Raw genomic sequence first — 25895 nt, 5'->3', positions numbered from 1 at the left:
TCTGAAAGTAAGAGCCTATATACACATGAGGAACACAGGGCATCTTTAGCCTTTTTCACCTCAATGAAGCTTTGTTTTTTCTGAGTTAAGATTTTTTTTAAAGATGTACTTTAATAGGCTGAGATTACAGATACTTTAATCCTTGCAAAATTAATAAGTGTAGTGATTCTTTTCAAAATGCCAATCAGAGAAATTGCACCCGCTGGAGGATGTATAGTGAATTGCGCCTCAATACCATCTATTGTCAGTATGATGCCTGTTTCGGCAAATCTTTCCCACATTACATTTCTACACACGCACCTTAATAGGCTATGGCATTGCTTTCAACAGGCCTAGGCCATTTTCTAGCAAAACATTTCAATGTATCCTTCATTTAACACCGAGGAGAGCAGCCGGCTTAGGCCCAGTTGCATTCATGTGCCCATATGTCTCAGGCTCCGACAGAAATGGTGCCAACGACTTGCCAGTAAAGTATGAGGAGACAGAGGATGGATGATAATGCGACCTGAGGCATCATTTGACACTCGGCTGCATCTGGAACATCTGCTGTGACAGGCCTATCGGGCTCTCGGTTCCTTCGCTTCACCTCTGTGTACATTTCTGCTGCCGAGTCTCGCCTCCCAGCCTGACATATCTGGGGAAGCCAGGTAAAGCAATCAGAGCCAGGTCCTGAACAACAGAACACGTGTTTCATATTTGGCCTAATACAAAAAGGTACAACAGTTTATGGTGCGCATGAGGTTGCTGACGGACATTTTATGCAGAACATCAAAACACATCGCCACCACTGGGCAAGAGCCTTGATACGTTTGTATTAAGTCACATTTGAAAAAATAAATAAAACCCACTCAACCGTGAGGCGGAACATTGGTTTTGGCTAATACAGAATTTTCCTCAGATCATTCTCTTTATAACCATTTATGTTTTCTAAATAATCAGACTCGGTGTTACGACTTACGCATCAACGAATACACCCAAAGGCTCGGGGAGTGACAGCATCAACCCCACACACAAACACAAACACACACAGACACACACACACAGACACACACACACACACACACACACACACACACACACACACCCCGAAGGAGTATGTCCTATCCCAAAACCAGGCTGACCTCTGACCTTGAAGGCCAAGGGAGACACACGTTAGGTGATAAGTGAAGCACGGGGCCTATTGTGCAGACGGTCTCCCTGTCCATTTATTGACTTCCTAAATGATCCATTATGAAGTGATTTACGAGGTCCCACCACCACCTCACCGGGCACTTCTAAGGCCGGTGGGTTGCTGATTGCTCCATTCAGCGGACATCTGCACCAATGAACACAGCATTTGATTTATCAGAGAATGGACGGAAGCTGGCCCACGCCACCTCTCGTGTTTGTTCAAAGCCAACAGGAGAGTTAGGAAGCTGTTATGAATGCAAGATGTCATTAGTGGAGGTCAGACACAAAAGGTATAGCTGGAGCTCTGCAGGGAACAAGGAAAACATGCCATTAAAACCAGGCACTTGGAAACAGAAGCAAGCCACAGCTATTTATTTAAAAAATATATAACAATGGTTTTAAACAAGTTTCAGTTAAAAACACAACTCACAGGTTCGAATACAAGCAAGAAAATCAACCAAAACTTTTTTTTCAATGACAGTAATGTCACCGCGAGGCAGCTTGTCGAGCAAATGACCTTCTCTTTCCTCTGTTCACTCATGATTTGTGGCCATTTTGCTCGTCTGGCTCTTTGATTTCTCAGGCCTTTCCTGTACAGCATGATGAGCTTCCCAACTTGGGGTCATCCCAGGAGACAAAGCCTTCATGAGGCAGAACGTGGAGCGTTTGAAGCCCCGGGCCTCCCGGTACAGTGTTGCAACACAGGCGCTCCCATGCTGCTCATTGACTCACAGAGGTATTATTAGAGGCAGTGCACAGAAAAACAACACCTCCCGATTTTCTCTGGGACTTTCACGACAAGAAACTTGGCCGTGTTCATGACAAACGTCTGTGTCTTACAGAGACATCAGTATTAGATGTAAAGTAAATGTTAACAATTGTCTTGTTCTAAAATGGAAATTCTGCAGATTCCTCTTACAGAGGACGTTGAAACACGTCTTTTTTTACTTATTTGAAATTCCTCAGCTTGATGTCTACACTGATGATTTCTTCAGTAATCTTTATGATTAACAAAGAGGAAATTGAGGAAAAGAAAACCAGCTCATGCTGATGAAGGAGAGCATCTGCTGATCAGCACCACCACTAAACCAACAGACCTCTGTTCTTCATGCCCCTGCTGTGATTAACCTTGTTTGACAAACAGCTCAGGTCAGGCTGGAGAGGCCTGTGTGTTAAGCTAAGACCTGCTAGAATAACAACACAAGATTACATAGCTGCTCAGGTGCGTTGTATGCCTCAAACTCAGGTCCACCGGAGCAAATCTCCTATCAGATAAGTCAACACAATAACAGAGCTGCACAGAGCGCCACAAAAGGCTGCAGCAAACCGAACAAGTCAGCAAATTCAACAATTTGAAATTTGTCGAATATTTTAACTGGTTTCACAATTAAAGGAAATCCTATTCAAGACACACGCTGTGTAAAATAAAAAAATCGACCAAACCAGGAGTTCACAAAGTTGTGCAGTTCTTATGTTACACATATTGACCTCAATATTTATGATGTTAACTGTACACATTGTTTGATAAATGGCATTTGGATTTATCGAGGAAAGAATAGTACGATGAGCCTGTAAACGTAAGCTACTCATGAAATGACTAATGTCATTTTAGTTCATACGAGGACGAAATAAAATCAGTTTTTAAACACTGTGCGTTTGACCAGTGTCTATTTTCATGAATCCTGTAGCAGGATGCAGTGTTAACCTTATAAAGTCACATTAGCTGGTTAATAAACTGACTGTGCTCGTTGTGCGTGATAAGTTTCAAATCATATCGATGTGGACAAATGGTGGACATGTCAGTAACCTGCACCCTCTATAATTACGAGTTAGTTTCTTTTTCATCATTACTGTATTATTCACCAGAGAAATGTAATCAACTCTGCCGGGGCAGTGGAGGTGTCCCTACAGAGTTGATAGAGTTCATAAGTGAAGTTTGTTTAACTGTTTCTTTCTTGCTCTTAAGAGCTCAGGTGAGAGAGGTGATCAGAAGGTGAAAGCCAGCCCCATGTAAGGACATGATTCATGACAAAACAATACATTAGCCACTGTTATTTATAGGCATTGCTTCCACACGTCTTGGCAATATCGAGAGGCGAGTAGCTAAATATATTAACAGTCCATTTGTCCAGTTATCAAACCATTGAACTGGACTATTACTGAATTATTGGCTACTAACACCATTTGGGGTCACATCAACATCAGTAGAAAGTATTGATTAAAAGTCCACATGTCCTTCCAGAGCTCATGTGCTCAGCCAGTGTCCGCTCCCTCGTTGTATATTGACCACAGGCTGATCCGATGGTCCTTGGATCCAGCAGCCAGCAGTCTTTGTCTGGGGTCCTGGTGGTCAGAGAAGGCCACGCTTAGCACCATGTCAGTGTGGTATTGAAGCACCGCCAGTGGCCGCAGCTTCTTCCACCCGAATATCCGCACCCGATGGTCCCAGCCCGCTGAAGCCAGAAGTTTACCGTCCCCCCTGACACACAGTTGGGAAACCCCAGGGTTGACCAGAGTCACATAGTCCTGGAGCTATAAAACCACAAAGAGGAAAAGGATCTTAGCAGGTCTTTGCAGGTTAGAACCATGTATGAAACACGCATTACAAACACTTTGTCAACACCGAGGATGCCGAGTAGCAGTTTCTTTGTGATAATTGTTAGTGAAACTGAAAACCATATGAACATATTGTTCATGCAAATAAGGACACAAAAATAATAATTAGGTCAGTAAGTCGATTAATCACTGCCGTCTAGGAAACCGAGGCCAACACAAACACCGACAGGGAGAGTCTATCAGCTGATCTGATGACTGAGGTCCAAGTGTGAGGCTGGATGTCTTGTTGAACCTGGCTGGAGACTCCTGGGACTCAATCATCGGCCATAAAACATTACGGCACGAGGGCCGCGAGTAGATCTCTCTGCGTCCCGCTATTTGGTTTGGAGTTAGGGGGGGCCTATTCTGGAAGCGGGGCTTGAGTTACCTTTGTCACAGTTTGCAAGAAAGAGAGAGAGAGAGAGACCCTTCTCGCTGAAATGCTTGTTTGCAGATGCCGTGTTGCTTTAAGCGCCTCTGATGAATTACATTCACACTGAAAGGTCTGGTCAGCGGGAGCAGAGACCCGATAAATACACCGTTGTAACGTCTGCCTGCTAAAGATTAGCCACAGCTCCCTCTCCCTGTGATTTACAGTGTCTTAGGACTGTATCAATCTCTCTAAAGGGGCAACATTCTGACATATTATAATGAATGACGGCAAAGATCACTATCTAAAGGGCCTGCTGAGGTAGGCATTCTTGGGGAGCGAACGTGCTCTTCCTGCAGACTGGGGATCTCTGCTGGACCTGTAGATGGGACACAAACATCTGGATATAGGAGCTGAAATCAAACCGGACAGCGTATAATTGACTTCATAAGCTGTGTCTAGGGAGACTAATGGCCTTGGATGGTGGAGAATTTATCTGCATGCTCCTGTTCCGGGCAGGAACCATCCACAAGCTGCATGTGGAAGATATAAACCAGGTACTCACAGCCCAAAAGGATAAAGTGGAATGCAAGGGAGAGAGAGAGAGAGAGCAAGGAGGAATGTCATTGATCAAAACAGAGCGAGAAAGTTCAGAACAGGCAGTGATGGGATTTTTTTTTTGTTTTTTGTTTAGCAAACCATCATCACTGGTACCACTAGTGCGAAAGTGAGTGTGCCTGGTTAGACCAAACAAGCCAGATACACCGATACAAAGAAACCCGGAGGGTAAAAGATTGTTTGGAACTTTGTTATTACCTCAAGAAGTTGGTATGCCCCTACCTCTCTCCATCTGGTCTGCATTAGAGGCCTGATAATGATGGGTTTAAGTGTCTGTTTTTGTTTGTTTTGCTTCCCATAGTTTGTGTCAGGAAAAGGCATCTGTTTCATTAAAGGGTCAATTGTAAGCTGTAAATGGCTAATGATGTAGTTATGGTCATTCAGCGGGGCTGGCTGGCTAATTGTTTTTACTTTCTGCAGTCTGAGAAAGTCAAAATGAAAATGTTGAGGAAAAAAGTTAACCTGAGCTAAAATTTCAAATGAATGGCAGCTATGTTGGTTCTTAAGCTGCAAGTGATCCGCACTTACACATATTTCATATGATTAATTAGTTGATCAACAGAAAAATATTTACCAACAATTTTTGGAATTTATTTATTCGTTTCAAGTTATTTATTTGATAAAAGTTACAAATGTGCTGGTTCTGCTGCTTTGTATGGTTATAAATGATTGTAAATAGAATATATGTTGGATTGTTAGTTGGACAAAAAATACATTTGAAAAAATTGCAATATGCATTTTTTTTTAGCAATCAATTACAAAACAATATCAACACATTAATAAAAAATTTAAATCTATTTCAGTCGCTGCCTGAGAGTAATATTAGTTCTGGTCACACAATGTTCTGATTAACACTGCAGCACAAGAAACATGTTTTGTTAGATATAGAATGACGCTAGAGTCGGAACAATGAAACAGTCAATTGGTTGATTGACAGAAAATTATTTTAAAAACTGATTAAGAATTTGAGTTATTTTCTAAAGTAATAGTTTGACATTTTGGACACAGCCAGGCTACCTGATCCCTGTTTCCAGTCTTTGTGTTAAGCGAAGCTCACTGTTCATATTCATCAATTTATTTAATTTTTTTTAAAATTTATTATACTATGTTGATCCCTTTAAGGGGGAAATGAGACGTGAGCGCGGCAGAGACAACAACAAACTAACATACGTAACACTTGGCAAGGAAACAAAGAAGCGTTTTTCCTATTTTCTACTATTGGTGGGACAAAACAAGCAAACATCCCCTTAGGCTCGAGTAACACACGATGATTTTATAGACTAAATGACTCATCGACGAATTGAGATTAATGGATAATGGAAATGACAACTACTTGCGGACCATGAATATGTCATACTTTAATGTTGGGATAACTTGTCTTTGTTCTTTAAAAGAAAGTCTAAATTGTGCTGTCATTTCAGTTCCATGTTCTCCAGCAGCGGTATTGTTCTTGTTGCTGAATGAATACCAAGAAAAACGCTGCTGACTTAAGTGCTGCCAATAACCAGGTCTGTAATCATCATCAATAATCATCTGTAATGAAATCCATCGGCTCTAAGCAGGGATTGCAGGCTTATTTTATTTGACACCCCATTTTTCTTCCCCTTCCTTCTTGACTTACTATCTCATCATAGACACAATCCATCTTTGGGCTTCATCATTTTGTTTGAACACTCCTTCCTGGCCTGTGTTACAGCATGCAAGCTCACCAACACACACACACACACACACACAGCAGGCTTGCTGTCTTAACGCCAGCTTCCTCAGCTGTCAGGAGGCTACCAGCTCTGCTCAGCAGCTGGGCCCACTAGACTCTTTGTGGCCTACGACAGATCCAACACAAACTCACACTTCGGCATTCTCTTTTTGTAGCATCTCACCGACAGAGTAGACGTTCAAAAGGAGCGTTCACTTGGCAGATCTCACTCAAGCCTTGCTCCACTTTTCTCTCCCCGTCTTTCCTCCTCCGTCTCGGCACGAATCTTGGCGTTCACGCTCATCTACTGAAACGTCCCATCATCGCTCACTCACTCGAGCCTAGCGGCTGGGAGGCTTTTCGCAGGTATTTTCTGACACACCCTGTCCCTGAATCACACTCCGCAGCGGGGAGATTACAGCCTTTTGTCACCTTGCCTGTCAGAGCTTGGCGTTGGCTCACAGGAGATGGATGTGTCAAACAGGCTAGCAGTCCCATTCAGAAAAAAGAGAAGAGGAGCAGGGGGGGGGTTGCTGAAGAGAATCTTCACGACAGTAGCGGATACATACATCAGTTCTACATCAGACTGAGGTTGGACCTGAAAGTAAGGTCATATCAGGATTGGCTGACTGCTGGGGGGATATTTTACATTGTGGTGAAGACGAGGGGCAGGAGTCCCACCTGTAGAGAACTGTCATCAGTCTCAGAAACAGCTCGCTGTCACCATGCTTGATTTACACCTCTAACCTTCCTTTTGTCTATACCTGCTTTCTCTTCCTCTAGTCCGCAACCTCTGTCGTTCTCTTTCTCCTGGAGGAACACGCCACTGCACTTGTCAATACATTTGAGTGACCGTCTAAATATATGTCCACCTGGCTTAACAGCTTGTAAACCCTAACACCCACGCCCTCATAATCTCAGCCTGACACATTCCCAAAAATGTGCGCTAGAAGGAAAAGGAGAAAAAATAAAGGCTGAAGATGATGCCTTATTACGATGAACCGATACAAGGCTGGCCAGGTCAAACGGGAGATAAAGGCCTCTGGGAGCCATGTGTAATACATTAACCTCCATTCCTAAGGCTGTCTGTCTTTATCTGGGCTTGATAAGCTCACTTCACAGCCCCTCAGCTTCACTAAATCATAACGGCACTGTGTTGTGTCACATTCAGCTGCTCCTCCTTTTCACAAGAAAAGCATCTATCTTCCTTGCCAGCCAGTTCCACTACATTCAACGGTATCGCAGAGGCAATTTGTGGGAAGTGGGATGCTGTGGTACTTATAGCCTCCTCAGCCTTTATTGCAGCCTCCCACTGTGAACTACTGTTCCCTTTACTGCAGATGTGTTTTTTGTTTGGTTAAGGGGCCTCCGAGGTTTTGATATTTTTATTACCTCTCACGGGTCGTCCGTCAGGACCCAGGGCCCGGGTCCGCCACCCGGCAGGTCCTGCCGTCTCCATACTGCTGCCACACAAAAAAACTTTTGTGGGAAGAACTGAGGATAGCTGTCTGGACGTCACACTGAGCTGCACTTCAGGATAATTTAAAAGCCCCTGTTGGATCTTTTCCCTCTTCTTGTGCTTTTTTCCTGTTATCCTCATCCTGGATTACATGCTGAATCAATATTTTGTTGCTTCGGCAAAATAAACCAAATAACTACTCTCCTCCTGTTTTGGTATATTGAATCAAATCCTTTGTAGTGTTTTTCGAGACGCATATTTACGGTGAAAAAAAAAAATGGGGCTATGCAAATATTTCTAATTCAAGCATTCATTTGTAAAAAGCCTTGGAAAGAATAATACCCCTTCACTGTGCAGGAGTGTACGATGTATGCCTCAGGTTCCCCCTCTGCTCTGATTCATGGGGGCTGGTTGCAAAATGTGAGCATTCCCATTTGATCATGAAATCAAGAGAAAACACAGCTTCAAATGAGGCGTTCAAGTCTCTGAAGCGCTGGCTGTTATGTAAAAATGAATTAGGGTACAAAGCTGATGTGTCTCTTTTGGTGTGGCAGAAGATGCTCTGGCATGGGCTCTACTGTACAGTTTACCGAATGTGTGTGTGAGAATTTCTTTTGCAATACGTTTGTCATCCAGAAGTATTTATATCCACGCCTGATGTGTGATTGTGTCAGTGTGTATGTTTGTGGGTGGTTTGAGTTTGGAGTGACGGCCCTAGCCCGGCCCTTGGCCCCTGGCCCTGCCAACGCTGTGTAACCAGCAGCTGATTTATGACCCCCGGAGCCCTACTGAGCCTCTTCTTCTTTGGCCGCTGATGTTTTCCAAGAGAGCCTAGAGAAAGGCAACTCTTCTCTCGTCCCATCTCCATCATTGCCTTTCTATTATATTTCATGGTATTTAGCAGATGCTCTTGTGCAACAATTAGTTAGCAGGTAGCATTTCAGGACCTGAACCAGGGACACTTCAGGAGGCCAAATGGACACTTTAATGATTACCCAACCAGGACACTGACACTTGAACCCCAGAAGGTAATTCTGCAGTTGTCAAGGCATAACCAAACATTGTAAAAATTTAAAATCTTTTTCTTTCTTTTTTTAACTAACTACAACTAATTTGAAAGAAAGTATTCTGATACAATTTAAAAAAAGTAAGTAAGCAAGAAAAGTAGTTAGCTTAATGTAATGGATAAACTGGTTAGGTAAATGGATTTTATAAATGGTTGAAATAGTTACCTAAAAGTTATGGATAAACAGTTTTAATTATGAGCTAAAACTCATTGATGGATGGTTAAAATAGTTGATTAAAATAGTTATCTATAATAATAATAATAATGGGCCTCCATAGGAATGCTCATCCAACCTTACTGTGTATTGACAACTGTCATAGTTTATAGTGTTTAATACCAGTCTAAACTCCTGAGGGGTGGTGTGGATGAAGAGGTAGAGTAGTTCATATGACAGGGCTGTGGGGGTTCATCAGACATAAGTTTGGGAAACATTAGCCTAGAAAACACTACTGTTCTCTCTTAGCCTGTCCTCTGCTGACCTGCAGGTTGTTCTGTTTGTCCAGCATCCAGGAGGAGAGTTTGTCCTCAGAGGAGCCAGATACGCCCCTCAGACACTTGATGTCAAAGGTCAGGCACATGATGGGCTCAGGATGGGCTTTGGCTTGGCTCAGCATGGACCTCTGGGTTACGTCCCACAGCAACAGGGAACCGTCCTCGTATCCAGCCACCAGGAGTGGTCCCTGACCCGAGTCTGGCTGGAAGTGAGGGAGGATGATAAAGAAAGAGGAGAGACGGTGAGATGGGATGTGAGAACACTAAGAGTAATGTGAGGTAAGATGTCAGATGAGATCTCTGGAGTAAAGAAACCCACAGAAACCGCTGTGTAGTGCTGGAAGCTGAGCGGAGCAGAGGTTATCATTTTGGAAGCTCCTGTTGACACTCGGAAAGATGCTGTGGGCTCCATTCGTCAGGCTGCTGCTCTCTCTTTCCAACACTCCATTACACCACTCCTCACTTTGCTCCTCATCTATATTTGTGAGCCGAAGGACTCTCTGCCAGCACTGATACATATACAGCAGTAACAGACTGCAAAACCTTCTCAAAACTTGACTTATTTAAATCATTTAAAAGCCAAATGTATTAGCCATTAGTGTGGTGTTTTAATTTGATATTTATTATAAAATCACTATAATAAAATATGGCTGATACATTTTATTTTATATACACACACATTACATATATATATATAATGTGCATTTGTTTTTTTTTTTGGTATATTTTATCTGTACCTATTCTTTTCATCTGTATTTTGGACTTAGTATACTTTATACTTTCTTTATACATACCATTATAATGATTTATATACATCAAATTTGAACAGAGATTATTTTTGATTGTTTATTTTAATATGTAAAAATGAAGAAAATGAAATACTTACTAAGGTACAGCATTAGAGCTGCAACTAACGACTATTTTAATTATTGATTATTAAAGAAATCGTTTTTTCAATTATCAAAATTTCGCAGATTGCTTCTTGCGTCCCAAAAAACATCTATTTACAATCAAAGAAAACAAAGAAGCACTGAAGAAGCTGGAACCAGAGAATGTTTAGCTTGATACTACAACAACGATCTGTTCATATGAATTCATTTTCTGCTGATCGACTGATTGATTAATCAACTAAATAACTAACTAGTTTCAACTCGAAAGACATTATGCTTGCTCACATACTAAAACAAACACATGTATAAAAAACACACAACAGTCTTGGCTTCATCCCCATTTCACCCCAGGACATTTCAGATCCAGCCGCAATGTTTACAACTGGTGAAATCATCAGAGTAAATCTTTCAAATCACATGAAATAAAACCAGGTGCACAAACGTAAAAACCTAAACCCGATTACCTCTGTTAAATATAAAGAGAGCAACCTTCCCCGAAAACAAAATGTATACAGACAGTTGTATGTATACATAAAGAGAAGAGTAAAGAGTATTGTAAATCAGATTGTAAATCACCTCTGTGAAGGAGAACATAAAGGTTAACTCATACAAACTGGGGGCTTCATATATCTTTGCATTGCTGCAGGGAAGAAAGGAAGGACCGAAGGAGAAAGAAGAGAAGGAGGAATGGATAAATAGACGGCAGGAGGGACAGCTGGTGAGCTCAAACCTCTGTCCCGTTTTACCGAATTCACAAAATTCTCCTGTGCACATACAGTATATGGAGACGGTAGTGGAAGTACCAAGCATCCATGTATGGCTGGAGTGTTATCCAAACAACAATTCAACTTTTCCCAGCTTAAGACCGTGGCCTGTAGAGCGACGGAATACATTTCAGAAGACTTATGAATGCACAGGGCAGATATATACTTTGTCCTGACTCGTGCCTTTGCTTTAAAATACCATCAGGGCCCCCAGCAAAAGCACTGTGCCCTGCAGAAGTGAGGAGGGAAAGAAATGTTTTCCATATGTGCGAGGGGGGTCATGTCTGCCATTTCTTCATCCATCTTCAAGTCCTCTTCTCACTTAACGCTCTATATTTCTCTTCTTCCAGCTTTAAACAAATTATAGACAGAGTCGTGTATTCCTTCCAAACACATCAGCGAGGACGAACACGAAGGGATTATGAAAACAAATAAAAACAAGTGAAAATCAGTGGCCGCTGCTTGCCGGCAGGGCCCGGGCTAAGCGTTCCAGGCTTGGGGCCCACCGTTTCACTTAAGCGTAGGACCGCCTTGATTGATGATGTCATGGGTCGGAGGTCGGGGAACCCTGGGTAGACACCTAATTCATTATATCCTCCAAAGGCCTTTCTACAAGAGGGCTCTCTGCTGGAGTGGGGCTGGGGCTCTGGGAGGAGATTCATCACCATAGAACAGCTAGAAAGACAGATGGATGGAAGCCGGCTGAAGAGGCAGAAGAGAAATGACGCTGGGTCGTTTCTAGAACGGCAACTAGTTGGGCTTCAACTTGTTAATAGTCATTTTCCATATTCATGAAAATGATATATTGTATTAATGTATTAATGTTTGTCTAGTCTGGTGGTCACTCAAGCAGTTGTTTCCGACCCCTTTGGTCCATTTAGATCATCAACATGTCCTCAAGAAGAGTCACGATAACAGGAGCTTTTGAACATCAAGTTGTTGTTAATTTCCTTCCTTCTGTCTTCTTCTACAACAATCTCATTTGGTGGAGAGGTTTAACATCCCCTTGCTGCTGAGGCAACACAAAATACCCATGCAACCTATGGAGGCACTGAAACAAGCTCTAACAAATAAGAACAACAAAGAACTATGATTGCTGAACTATTAGATCTAAATCTTGAGGTTCCAGCTCAAGACAAATTAACTCCACACGTTTTCTATTGAGGCTGAAACAAAGGATTATTTTCATTATCGGTTAACTGGTAACAATTACTGTTTTTGGTCTATAAAAAGATAAAAGTGAAAAATGACCATCGCAATTAAAGTCTCACCTTTAAGTTGCTTGTTTTGTCTGACGAACAGTCCAAAACTTAAAGATTTACAGTCACATAAAACAAAAATATCTTTTCAATTGAGAAGATGGAACAAGGTGACATTCAGCATTCTATCTTTGGAAAACGACTTCAAGAATTAATGGATTATCAAAACAGTTACCAGTTGACTTTTCGTCAACAAGTAATTGGAAAATGACTAATAATTATAGCTCTTTTTCTTAATTTATACAAATTTCAATCCCACTTTCATTCTGAGTCAATCAATAGACTCACAAAATGCCCAATTTGCCTCCACACTCGTCATCATTTGAATCCTTTGAGATGAACTAGATTTTACTGCAACATGATTATTAGGTTGTGCATGACCTGACATCAAAAGTAAAGAGAGAAAGCATTTGTCACAGCATTATTGGACAAGAGAAATAGACTTTGTACCAGTTATTAAACTGAAATTAAATCCTAATTTTGAGAAACTTATTCTTAAAAAGTGATCATTTTGAAATATTTCACAAGGGCAAAATAGTATGAGGCTTGTGAGCAGATTAGATCACTGTTTTCAATGGGAACTTTCTCGAGTATAGATAATGACGATGGCTGCAGACAAAGGAAAGGAAGCTGCAGCTTCTAAAAAAGGGGTTGACTTAATAATAATAATAATAATAACTTTATTTATATAGCACCTTTTAAAAGTTCACAAAGTGCTTTGACAGTCAAAGCAGCAAAAACAAAACAAATATTAACAAATTGCCTTGTTAATATACACACAACGACAATATCTTCTTACACACCGATGCTCACAAGGTGCTACTATATTTTAGATTACATGACGACTGAAAATTGACAAAAAATTTGTGTTTTGGTTTGATCCTCCTGTCACAAATGTTTTGCACATCAACTTTTTTTGTTTTTTATGTAAGTACTCTAATACTGGATTAATTTTCATACAGAGATAGTTATGTATTATTGGAACAAATAAGAAAAACATTAACAGGCATCCACGAATACATCCTGCTCAAATCCTCGTCTCAAGGCTAGCTTTCTAACTGCCATGTGTTGCATTATATATTAGTGGATATGTGTTGTTCTATTATGTGAATATGTATCATATTGTATATATTTAATTTTAAAGGATGTGTCATTTAATTTTATATTCCATTTCTAGGATGGATGTTTAACATCTGGCCAGGAAAAACAGGTGATTATTAGGCTTTTAGACTAATTCTGTCTCATTCACAGTTTTTTCCCTGTAAATCAATGAGCGCTGTTCCTGCCAAATAAACTAATACAATAACAAAAAACATAAATAAATAAAATCTAAACGCAATTAGAGAGAAGTATGTAGGCGATATCCTGAATGTATTGTATATTCCACAAACACTTGTATGTAATTTCCTTATTATGAAAGTCTTGAACAACCCAGAGGACAACAGCCTGTTGATGTGGCCGCCACAGGCCTGAGGCCGGCACTGCTTCAACATAACCAATCGTTTCCTCTGGTTTCAGACCCGGTCCACCATGATGTCATAGCAACTAGGCAGCAAGGTGATGAGCTGAGAGTGATGGATATCTGTATAGGAACATTTCCTTTTCCCCGCCAGCCTCTGTTCACATTAAAAGCCTTGCACATCATACATCAATACTGTCCCCCTGGCCAGAGCCCCGCACACGGCAGTCCCACATGTGGAGGTACTTTCTACCTCCACGTAAGTGCTTCAGCACTTCCCAGCCAATCAGATTCAGAGAAAATAGATAGTAAGCTCTGTCACCTTTTAGACAGCACATGAACTAAGGGCTGGGTGGGATTTTGCAAAAGGGAAGGTGATCTGAGGAGAAAATGCAGTTTAACACTGCATTTAATCTTTTTCCATAAACTCCAGCAGAGAGAGAGGGCTTAAAGGCCGACAATAAATCTGTTGGTGAGTTCGTCTTGGAAATAATGGAAGATAATCACTTCTCACCTCAATGGTGGGAAGAAAAGAGGGAGAGATGTTGAGAGGAAAGATAGAGAGAGGAGATAATTGCCAGTGGCTTCATCCTGGAGTGTGTGTGATGGAGAGAGACAGGGTGGAGAGAGAGGATGACGGTTTCAGCTGTTGCCTCCTGCTGTGTGAGGTTCAGGAAACAGCGGGTAGCGTATGAGCATTTGATGTGAAAGACAAGTGAGCATTTTTCTTATGACTGGCAGACAAAATGTGTGGGTCGAGTTTCAAGACTGTGTGTGTGTGTGTGTGTGTGAGAAAGCAGTTTTACACGCACTCACAAACGCACACACACAGACTGGGTTTTCAGTCACTTCCCACTGCTTGGACCCCTTGAGTCGCTCAGTCAGTGTAACTGATGAACATGCCTCAGCCTTGAAAGGAATCAGACTGGGATGATTTAGAATCACCTAAGCCCTTCGGCTTTGAAGTCAGACAGCTGCCTGCGCTGTATTACAATGATATTATATAATTTATAATGATATAATTGATCATTACGTTTCCTGGCACTCAACGCTGAACCAGCATTAGTTCATAAATCAGATGATGAAAGGTGGGTGTAACAGTGGAATCAAAGGGGAAAAGAAAAACACAATGTCAGCATGCATTGTGAGACTCTAACTTGTCTACTTGTCTCTATAATAATTTCCCAAACACAATGTCAGCTTCATGGCTTTTGTAGATAACATACTAAAATACATTATATCTGATTTGTATTACAGGAATACTGAATGTGCACCGGCCAGCAACTCGACTCACCCTGGCTTCAAAATGATAAGCCGTGTTTTGATTTCTGTTGCCTGTAAACTGTACAGCCCATAAAATGTACTCAAAACATCTTGCATAAATCTAAAAACCCACCCCGTCCCCCAAAGCCCCAAACCCAAAGAGTTAATAATTAGCCATGAAAATAATTACAGGGTCTCCTTAATGGCTGGAAAATGAAACTTTTTCGACAGGATTTACAAAACAGAAAGCAACCTTTTTTTTTTTTTTTGCTCGGATCAGATTGGATGTGCAGCTGCAGGCTGATATATGGCTGTGAACCCCACAGCCCTTCCAAACGCTCTAATTACAGTGTTGGGACTCAGTGCCAGCTGAGAAGAAACGCTTGGGAAAAATGGCCCAGGACAGTTGTTGGGCTGTAAATTATGGGCCATGTCTCTCATGTGCCTTTTTGTTGACTTTTTTTGACTTGTTATTGTGTCTCGTCATGGGCTGATGGCCAACCAGAAAGAAAAGCAGGTATGTAGAGAAAAGGTACCTTTCCTTTCCTCCTTGTTTTAAATGTAAGATAATGGCTACCAAGCTGAACTAGTTGAACTTGAGATGTAGTAGTAGCGGGACAGTGCTACTTTTTTGGCGTTAAGTTAAAAACACTGCAAGAACTTTTGATGAAAATATATTTGACTTTGTGCTTACCTGCCACAATTTGATACACATGACCATCCCCAGCTTAGCGTCTGGTACCAGGGTGCAGACTGGGGTCTTGCTGGGTAGTTCAATGATCTTGATCTGAAGGAAACACAAGATGATTACAACTTAAGATGCACTAGAGATAGCTGACCTGTTCACATCCCCATTCTACATTCATGCTAGCTCTGTAAGGCTGTACAATACTTAGACACAGCAGTGCTTTGAGCTAAATGCATGCTAACAATGACAATGCTAACAATGACAATGCTAACATGCTGATGATTAGCAGGTATAATGTTTACCAATGTTGTTATCTTAGTTTAGCATGTTAGCATGCTAACATTAGAGAAGAGCCCCATCAATTTTACACATCAAAGAAAAAATTTCCATATGGCTCTTAACATGGTGACAGCTGAGCTGAGCCAGCTAACGGTGCTACAATCGCTAACAGTGCAAACAATGGCAACAGAGCTAACAGAGCTAACAGAGCTAACAGTGTTAACCTGGAGGGGAAGTGGCTACATTAATATTCGTTCTGAATGTTGTACAGAGAACCTTTAAAGCTTTTTGTGACTCCAGAGAGAGCTGTGTGAAGTCTGATAAATTGCTTCAAATGACGTCACTTGAGGCAACACTTGAGAATAGTGCAGAAGACTACAAGTTTGAAAAACCAAAAGAAAATTGGCGGTGTGGCGTTAGAAAAAAGTGAGCTTACCAGACCTCTGTCGTCCAATAACATGCTATTCTGTTTGGCACAGCTTTAATTTGGGTAACTTGTTTTAAGGCTAAAACAAACTGTGATCAGTTATTGGAGTTTATCCAATACATCTAAATGTGTTTTTGTTTTCATTTATTTGTTTTCATTATTTTAGTTCTAATGTTTCTATTATTGAGACCCTGTTACAGTTACACACACAAATTGCCGTTGTATGTGTGTATATATATATATATATATATATATATATATAGATATCTACAAGCTGTCTGCCAAGTCATGATTTGTTTGTCTTCTGAATTCAAATAAAGCAGCAATCTGCATCTGTCATTGTGCTTCAGGACTTCCGCAGATCAGAGTGCCTCCAACCAGCAGTACAGTACCATCCATTAGAGCAGAGCGGCCGCCCCACTGTCTATAATAAATCCTGCTAAAGCCCGACCTCGTGACACGGATGGTGTTTTCCTGCACACATTGGCACTGATTCTGATAAAATACACAGCCTAATGAAGCCAGTGATAAAGTGTGTGCCTTTGTATGTGTGTACCACACATCACTACCAAAACTCATTCCTGCGACTTCCTCCGCGCTGATGATCCGCATATTCATCCTCATTAGGCCTCAGATTAAACAGCCCTTTAAGGGAGCCATCTGTATTTTAGCGCTAGGCCACATCTGTCCTGCGTGTTTACCTTTGCGTGCCTGACAAAGAGGGCCTTTAAGGACTTCTCTGTGCCTCAGGTGTTCACTGTTCTTGTGTGGCATCCCAGTGCCCATAAATAAAACACCCACACTACTAATTAATGTTTCTGCCGCCAGGAATCTCGCTGTGAGCAGTAAACAGTAAAGCCACCTGAAATAGGAAGTTCTTATTGAACCTATCTGCATTTTGCACATGGCACTAAATCACACCATTGTGCATGTTTTTTGGCAAGTGCATATGTATTGTTTCTTGAGGGAATTCATTTATGTGGGTGTTTTATTTGCGGGTACATGATAAGCATCTGTCGTGGTCAGTTATGTCTGTGGAATGGGGTGGGGAGACCAAATGGCAAAATAGGCTGCGGCCTGTTTTAGTCTAACTTGTATGAGTGTGTGTGTTTCTGTCTGTCTGTGTCTGTTGGGACAATAGCATTATTGAGGTGCTGGGAGTCACAGGCGCCCTGATGCCTGGCCTGCTGGACTGGGGTTAGCAGAGGCACATTTGGCTGGATCAGGTGACTGCTCTGTCCCTTTCAAGTATGGCTCCTCCACAGCAGAGCAAGTAACATGAATCTAGAGGCAATAAAAAATGGCTGAATCGCTGGCTGACCTCTCCCCATCCTGCCTCAATCCACACAAAACCCTTCAGGCTTCTGGGTGTTGAGCATTAACTACGCAACATACCACTGAGATTTCATTCCAGTGCACAATCATTTCATGCTTGGGAATTCCCTTTTTAATCCACCAGTTAAAGATTAAAAACAGCCACTTTGGAGAGGTGTTTTAGACAAACAGATTCACTGAATGGCATGTTACTCGCCACAGCCAAAATTAACTGACATTAAGCTGGTGGCTGGTATTAAGTTCCTATTCTTGCTACGTGTCTGCTGACTCATGACATAAATGCCGGTTTGTGAATGGTGCTGTTTAGATTGCCTTCTGCAAGTCCTGGCTGCAAACTGCATGCTCACGTCGCGTTGACTCTCGACACTTTCATTGAAGATGGGCTAAAAGTATTACGTCTGCCACCTGATTGAATGAAAGCCATTTCATATTTATAGATTAGAACACTTGCAAATGATCACAGTGTGGTAATAGGAAAAGATGACAGGGCTTTGATGTGACAAACTATTGCTTTGGAACTTCCTTTTTCCACTAACCTACTAAACAATACTATAAGCCACAAATATGTGTGAACACTTAAAGTCAACTCAGCAAACTGGCAAGAGCAAGTCTGCTCAGGTTCACACAGGTTGGCATTTTTGATTCTCATCAGTCTGTAACCAATTAACCATCCCACCTCACACCTAAATTCAAGGATGTTTCCGCTGAATATAGGACAACATGTGCCATTGGAAACTTTGATCTGGAGGGGTCTCTGGTTATTTTCCCCAAACTAAATTGGAAATCCCTCCTTAAATATTTAGAGATAAACAAACCTTAAAACCATAAAAAGTCATTTATAAATAGTATTATATAGAATGTATCCATTTCAGACCATCTGTCCTTAGTGTCCTTAGCACATCCCAGCATGCACTGGGAGAGAAGGAGGGTATAAAAATGGATTGGTTATAAATTTGTAAACAGGATAAAACACACAGACACATTCACACTAGCATCCAAACCTAAAGACAATTTAGAGTTATTACTATTATTATTACTATTACTATTCCTGATGTCTGACCTCTTCTGTCTGTTGTCCAGCGAAGGCCAGCAGGCGCGTCCCAGGGCTCGTCTCCAGCACGGAGCACTGGCAGAACCCAACACTGCCGGTCCACACAGAGTCCATCACCTCACTACGACCTTCGCTCAGATCCCACAGACAGACCTGCATGTCCCGTCCCTGACTGCTCCACCAATGGAAAACAGACAAAAGCTGCAGTTCTTTGCATGTTTCAAAACATGTTTCATCTCAACAAATGTGTTTCAAAGCTTAGTTCAAAAGAAAACCATCAAATCTGAAGTCAACATCATCTAAAGAATAAATAATATCTTAAATGTCCAAATGCTCTGACAGAAACAGTAAGGGAAGGATGAGTAAGACATCTGAACTGTCCTCACCTGATGAGGGTATCTGTCTCCTGCAGTGTGCTGACCCAGATCACCGAGCTACCGGAATGACCTTCTACAATCTTCTCAGCTCTCCTGGTGTTCAGGTTCCACATATGGATGGCACCCTTCCCTGACCTGGAAAGCCAAACAGAATGCAGTGTAGTAGGTTGTTTGTATGACACAAAATATGGCTCATCATTGATCTGCTCTCACCTACAACTCAACAGAAAATACCAAAATCGGCAATATTTGCTCTTTTTATGATATTTAAAATGTTGGTGCGTGATGCTTTAATAGCTGCTCTTGAACCTCCAAAATCTCTGCCTGTTTTAATATTTTAAGTGAATCGTGATTAACTGGCTTGGTATCTACTTCTATACTTTAGATAAACAAACAATCTTCACTGTTTGAAGAAGGTGAAGAGCCAGAATATATAATGTTGAGATAAATGACTCACCCAGAAAACAGGAGGGGAGTGTCCCCTCCGTGGCAGCTAAAATGGAGGGTGTTGAGGGGCCCGCCAGCCCCCCTCAGGGTGTAGATGGGGGACGGAGCAGGACGAAACATCCCTGGGTCATGCAATCAATGTATGGCTGCAAGGAGGCCGCGAACCTGTGTCAGGACACCCACCGAAACAGACAACAAGAAAATTGAGCTGAGAGATGAGTTTTCTGTGAAAAATGCACTTTGAGTTCCCGACAGTTTGTCTCCAACGACACTGTTCAACGGTTCTGTGCCTTTTCAGCAGAAATGACCAAATGTTACTTTGAAATCCGGTTACCATGAAAGTTAAAAGTAGGCCTAAAATCTACATGCATCAGAAAAGTAGTAATCTCATTTTGTTTTTGCACAATTACTGAGCAAAGATCGTCAGAGACTAGCTCCATTTTGCCTTGAAGCCGTTCTCTCTCTCACAGAGCAGACAGTTGTGTTTAATGCACCGTCTGCATTTGCTCTATTGTTAGGAGCTACAAACCCTGTGGCTCTCTCTATCTCCGTCTTCCTCCTTCTAGTCTACCTGATAACACCTCTCTTACTCAATACGTCATAAATCACAACCCCTGACAGCTTAATTACAGTAAACAGACGGAGATTCATGCTTCTCACTCCTCTTGTGATCAACGGCCATTGTCCCAGAGGCAGAAGCAACAGCTCAGGCTTTTATGTCGTTTGTAGGCTGGGCTGCTGAGAAAACCCAACCGACTGCAGGTATGCTGCAAGGAAATGATGCGTCAACATTAAATTGCAGTACATTCACATGTGGGTGACTCTAAATTCTGCTTATCATGTTGAGAATGACAGGTGTCTTTAATCTGTCTATGCCAGGCAGCATAGTCAGTTTATTTTAATTAGACAATGTTTATTACAAGATGACGTGCCCCACTTTCTCAGTGTTACGGGAAACAATGGCTCGACAATGACTTTTGAAAACGAGCACCCACTTAAATACAAATGAACAATTAACCTACCAATGAACCTACCAATGAACCTACCAATTAACATGAACAGTCTTGCAGGTTTTACTGGCTTCAACGCCTGAGACTTCACAGTAAATTGCTCCCTCGCCACACAAATAATTTCTCTACCTGGTTACTTGCAATTGCATGTTTGCCAACTCGCACTGCTAAAAGTTTCAGAAGTAAAGACGTGCACAATAATACGTTGAAGCTGGCTTTACCTTTCAGGAATACATTTAATCAAATACTGTAATTTGCCTTCTTGAGTAAGATGAGGAGATTGATAATCTTTAACAGGAAGCTGGAGCCAGGAGACGATTAGCTTAGCATAAATTAAAATAGCATAAAGCCTGGAAACACAAGGAAACAGCTAACCTGGCTGGGTCAAAAAATCAACCTACCAGTAAATCTCACCAATTAACAAAATATATATATATATATATTAATTAATCTGTACAAAAAAACAACTAGCAGACTCCAGGAAGTCTCTGCTCCACGCCAAGAAACAGCCCTGTTTTCAGTGTTTATGCTAAGCTAACTGTCTGCTGACTAAAGCTTCGTATTGAACAGACAAGCAGATTCCCCAAAAAGTATTACAGCACAATATGGGTAACTTCATGTTTTAGGCCTTCTGAGTTAGTGAGCACAACCTCACCGCCACCAGACATGCACACACGTGCGCACACCCATACACACACACACAGTCACCCCCTCCACTTTTACTTATCATAACCCTTGCTCCCTGCAATCAGTAGATGCTGAAACTGGAGCCTGAGGCATTCAGGAGCAACTCATTTCAGGAGGTTAGTGGTTAAATTGTCCATGTGAATCTGTGAAGCGGAGAGACAGAGACCCCGGACCAGCCTGCCTAATTAAGGCCATAACGCCGCAGTTTGATGGACTCACAAGAACACAGTCTTACCATCAGCTCATCAGTTTACCATTATAGGAAGACACACTGCTTGCTTGCATTGGAACGTTTTGTTCCATGCTAACTATGGAAAAGATCGCACTAACGTCCATCCAAATATGTAAAATGATCAAGAAACAGACATTTGGATTATATATTTGGAGTATTTCAAAGCACATGGCTGTTTGTACAAGATGTTGACCATTAGGTATCACTCATATCTCTGAACTAAACCAGCAGGAAACCCTTCAGCCGACAACTGTCCAAACTTGTTATTGTGTGGTATGAAAAAAATGGCAAAAAACGTCACCAGTGTTTTTGTGAGGGTCTCTCAGTTAAGCTGTGAATGGATGGGTAACACTGCATTCCTGAGCCAGAGTCCTGTGACTGTGAGAGTGTGACAAGGTGAGGCTCACTCTGGTAACAGGTGGATTAAGCGTCCCTTGTCCTCTTGCAGCAGGCCTGCATGAAGCTGTGAGTCACAGACAGCAGCCTGAAACTGTCTGGTTTCATTGTCCCAAGACCAGTGGCTGGAGGACTTTCCAATAGCAATCACAGCTCACTGTCAATGACAGACAACAGTTGGGGGCTATGTTACTTGGGGGACTATATAACCAAACTAGTATCTAAAAGAGGAGTAAAATGGCCACTTTCCCCTGCCACTACTTCCTCGGTTGGATTGTTCCTTCTGTTTTCCAGGCGTCAGCATTTCCAGTGAATCTGAGTTGCCCACAACAATGGGTCTGTTGTGGTGGCTGCAAGTGAGTCACCCACAAACCCAAATACAAACATGCAGGCAGCTCAGGAAGGGGGAGACAGATACCGTAAACAAACAAGAAGGTGCCAGGATGTCACTCGAATCTATCTGCGAGGACCCTTAAATTGTTCCTCGCTAACAGAGAGAGGCAGTTGAGCAAACAGTCAAGCCAGTCACTTGTCAAGCTTAAATGGCGCCGCTAGTGAATGTAAGGATACTTGCTGGAGAAGCGGCAGTAAGTAGCTGGAGCCGATGCGATCCTCTGGTCATAGATCCTCAAGGACGAGTAACTTGTTCTATTTAGGTCTCCAAAATGCTTCAATGAACCCAAGGAGCTTTCATATAGTGATTGAGCAATAGATAACAAATACCCAATAGGTCAATGAACTGTCTTATTAAACATGTCCACAGGAAAAATCTCAGTAACTAGCTAGGCCTAATTAAACCTGTGTGTCTTTTGATTAATATACCTGAGCTGGATATGGGAGCCAGTGGGAAGAGGCAGGAGAGGAGGATTGAGGCTCCTGCTGGCCCTGTAACAGATAAGACAGCTCCGGGGTAATCTGACTCTAAGTCCATGGATAAAGGCAGTTTGTCTCTTCTTGGGCCGTCTGTCCACACCTACTGGGTAATTAGGCCTAATTATGAGAGAAAGGTCCGCTTCCCCTTCATGTTATTAAATAAGAGCCAGCTTCGTATGCCAAGGATCTCTCAACAGCAGCAAGGGGCTGGCGACCTTCAGATCAAACGCAGCCACTATCTATGCCCCCCCCCCCCCCCCCCCCGTCCGTCCGTCCGTCCCGACTGCAGCACCCGTTCCCCTCCTCGACATTGCTGGACATATGAGGGCTTGAGGAGGGAAGGGACAGAGAGGGTATTCGTTATGATATGGGGCATCAAAGTTGGTTTTTTTGACTAGAGGTGAGGGGGGAGTCCTGTCCACATTCCTCGCTTGGCTCTTTAGTGCTGGTATCATGTGATCGGCAGCTACCCACCTAAGCTGCACTCTTGTCAAATTCTGCCATTCATAAATAAGAGCAGGGAGGGAGGGCTATACTGATCACAGGGGTTTATTATAGAAGCTTTATAATGCCCCCAGCTTCACAGGGGCCATTATGGAGGCATGGGATCCCGAGATCCCCTGCTGATATCAGCCTCATCAAATATGAGATCTGAGCTGCATGATGAAAACTGAAGTAGATTACACATAACTCAAAAGCTGCATTCGAGATAGACCTTCCAATGAAAAGCCAACTTTATAACCTTTCACACCAATAGTATTTATTTTCTGTAAAATCTTTTGAAAGACCTCAAATCCGGCCATTGCTGCTACATCATACCTCAGCTATTAGTCATTCTATATCACAGGCAACGGTCTTATCTGCGGTTTCCCTGCTTTTCACCTTCTCGCCAAGGGGCCACTTCCATTTCGCTAGCTGGTCAGTGAGCTGGCTCTATGATCATCAGTCAGCCTTTCTGCCCTGACCCTCCCCCAACTAATACAGATCCTTCTGAGGAGGAAACCAACGTGCCAAATAGAGAGCGAGGTCCATTATAAAAGTCCAGTTAGACAAACAACATGGGAAGTGGCGAGGAAGACACACGCCCTTTATTGTGTCTTGGTGGGGTTATCTGGACTGGATAAACAGACCAGCGTCACATTGAGGTTGAAGTCAGACACAAGTGCACCAACACCCACTGTCAGTCACAGATCCACTGAGCGGGAAGAGGTGGCATTGTTCGCGTGAATGGCGTGAATGCTAAGCAGGGGCCATTGCAGATAAGAGCTCAATGCCTTGTGGTTGTCATTGAGGCAGGCACTGATGGAGCACTCTGTCAGAGGGTCCAGTTTTAGGAGGTCCTGACTGTGGTCAACAGGTACCAGGAGCCTTATCTGTTTGCATTATCACCCATTTCCTCCATAGGATAAAGAGACACAAGAGAGTCGACAGCTCAAGTGTCGTCATCATCATCATCATCATCATCATCATCATACATCTCCAAACATTATACAGCTGTGATGGGCTTCGGACCAACAGGGATTTTGTCCATACAGCTAAAATATGAACACAAGTAAAAGTTTATTGTGCCATAATCTCAATAAGACTTCAGGCAACAGGAGACAAAGCACACGGAAAACGAGATGTTACACTTTGTCGAGCAGCACATCTCCCCCCCCCCCCCACTCATCTTCAGGGGTGTGATGAGTGACTGCATCAAGACGAAGTCATGGATGGTGAAATGTTTGACAGAGTGCTAACTATTTGTACATAGTAAAAAGTCTCTGTTTACTTTCTGGAGTTTAGCCAGAACTCTCATACCAAATTTAAAAAAACTCCTGTACAGAAAGCTGTACAGAAAATATTACTATTACAACTCTAAGGAAGCATTTGTGCATTATCATGGGAGACACTGGAAGCTGGACATAAGAGCTCTATGATCGATATTACAACCAAAAAGCACTCATAGATTGGATACATCCACCTTTAAATTGGCTTTTTGAATATGATAGATCATATAAATTAATATTAATCATCGTAGAAAATATTTATAACTAAATACACATGACAGACAGATCGTAGGATATGTGTGCCAGCCTTCTTCATTAACAGTGAGTGCAGAAGTTCAAGAGAAAATAGCTAAAATATTTTAATATGCTTAATTGTAATACTTCATCTAATGTTAACAAATCCAGTAATTGTTTTGTATCTACTCTGACTTTTCCCACACTCACTTTCTTCCAAAATAAATGATGGTTACAGCTACATCCAAGACATCTCATGAGCTTATACCGGTCACACTAAAGAGTAACTAACCCTCCGCACATATATGTACCTCACTGACTTTAATAATGGTGAGAGCCATCACATTTGATTTGATCCACAAGCAGCACTTACTTTTTAGCTAAACGTATAAGTGCAGCCCTAAGGTTAAGTTCTAACTCAAGCATTTTACACATTAACGTGGTCTTTTATTGGACTTGTTTGCTAGCTCTTGTTAGCTGCATGTTCATTAGTTAACGTTACTATTCTGAAGCAAGAGCATGAACGTAAATGCTTGGCTGAAAGCAGAAAAGGTATGGATATAATTCATTAACGTTAGCTTAAGTTGCCAGTCTCATGTTGTTTCCAAGAAGGTTAGCAACAAGCTAGCAACTACCAACAACAAACACCTACAAACACCGCGTACACCTTTGTTTTTACGTGATAGGCGTTATCGCTGGGTAGAGTTGTGACAGATCAGTAAAAAAATAAGCTTCAATAAAACTTCAGAAAATACCATTTCAGTGACACATCGGTGATTTGGGCAGTTGTCAGAAGCTTTGAGAGGAGAGGATACAAAACATGCGCCGGACTTGAAGGACCTTTATTTAGAAGAGATGAGCTGCCCATGAAAGTGCCTGTATAGAAAACGCAGCAATCTCTCGCGCGCCCTGTCGCTCTCTCTCTCTCTCTCTCTCTCTCTCTCTCTCTCTCTCTCTCTCTCTCTCTCTCTCTCTCTCTCTCTCTCTCT

The 25895-nt window shown here is 42.1% G+C and overlaps 1 protein-coding gene across 2 annotated transcripts; it reads right to left on the bottom strand.

Moving 5' to 3' along the window:
* Window positions 1–1317: 1317 nt before the first annotated feature.
* On the bottom strand, window positions 1318–25748 carry gnb1l (guanine nucleotide binding protein (G protein), beta polypeptide 1-like). Of its 2 annotated transcripts, XM_031849427.1 has the most exons (7): window positions 25662–25748; window positions 19716–19870; window positions 19268–19393; window positions 18891–19053; window positions 15796–15888; window positions 9454–9669; window positions 1318–3702 (listed from the first exon to the last, which is right to left on the bottom strand). In XM_031849427.1, exons 2-7 carry the CDS (start codon window positions 19823–19825, stop codon window positions 3424–3426), a joined length of 987 nt encoding a protein of 328 aa, XP_031705287.1. In that variant the 5' UTR covers window positions 19826–19870; window positions 25662–25748; the 3' UTR covers window positions 1318–3423. The 2 variants fall into 2 exon arrangements, with proteins under 2 accessions (XP_031705287.1, XP_031705288.1); XM_031849428.1 differs by lacking the exon at window positions 25662–25748 and having other exon boundaries at window positions 19716–23149.
* Window positions 25749–25895: the final 147 nt, after the last annotated feature.

The sequence above is a fragment of the Anarrhichthys ocellatus genome, unplaced genomic scaffold, assembly GCF_004355925.1.
Source record: "Anarrhichthys ocellatus isolate YVR2014 unplaced genomic scaffold, GSC_Weel_1.0 scaffold9, whole genome shotgun sequence".
In the NCBI taxonomy this organism is placed as follows: Eukaryota; Metazoa; Chordata; class Actinopteri; order Perciformes; family Anarhichadidae; genus Anarrhichthys; species Anarrhichthys ocellatus.
The sequence above is the reverse complement of the archived record's forward strand: the minus strand, read 5'-3'. Positions and strand labels throughout refer to the sequence as shown.

Excerpts from the sequence above, each read along its gene's own strand:
- gnb1l (XM_031849427.1), bottom strand. The coding sequence starts at position 19,825 with ATGTTTCGTCCTGCTCCGTCCCCCATCTACACCCTGAGGGGGGCTGGC. Across the intron at positions 9,670-15,795 it reads TGTGTATCAAATTGTGGCAG|CCAGACTCGGGTCAGGGACC; the intron begins GTAAGCACAAAG and ends CCTCACTTCCAG. Across the intron at positions 3,703-9,453 it reads ACAAACAGAACAACCTGCAG|CTCCAGGACTATGTGACTCT; the intron begins GTCAGCAGAGGA and ends GTGGTTTTATAG.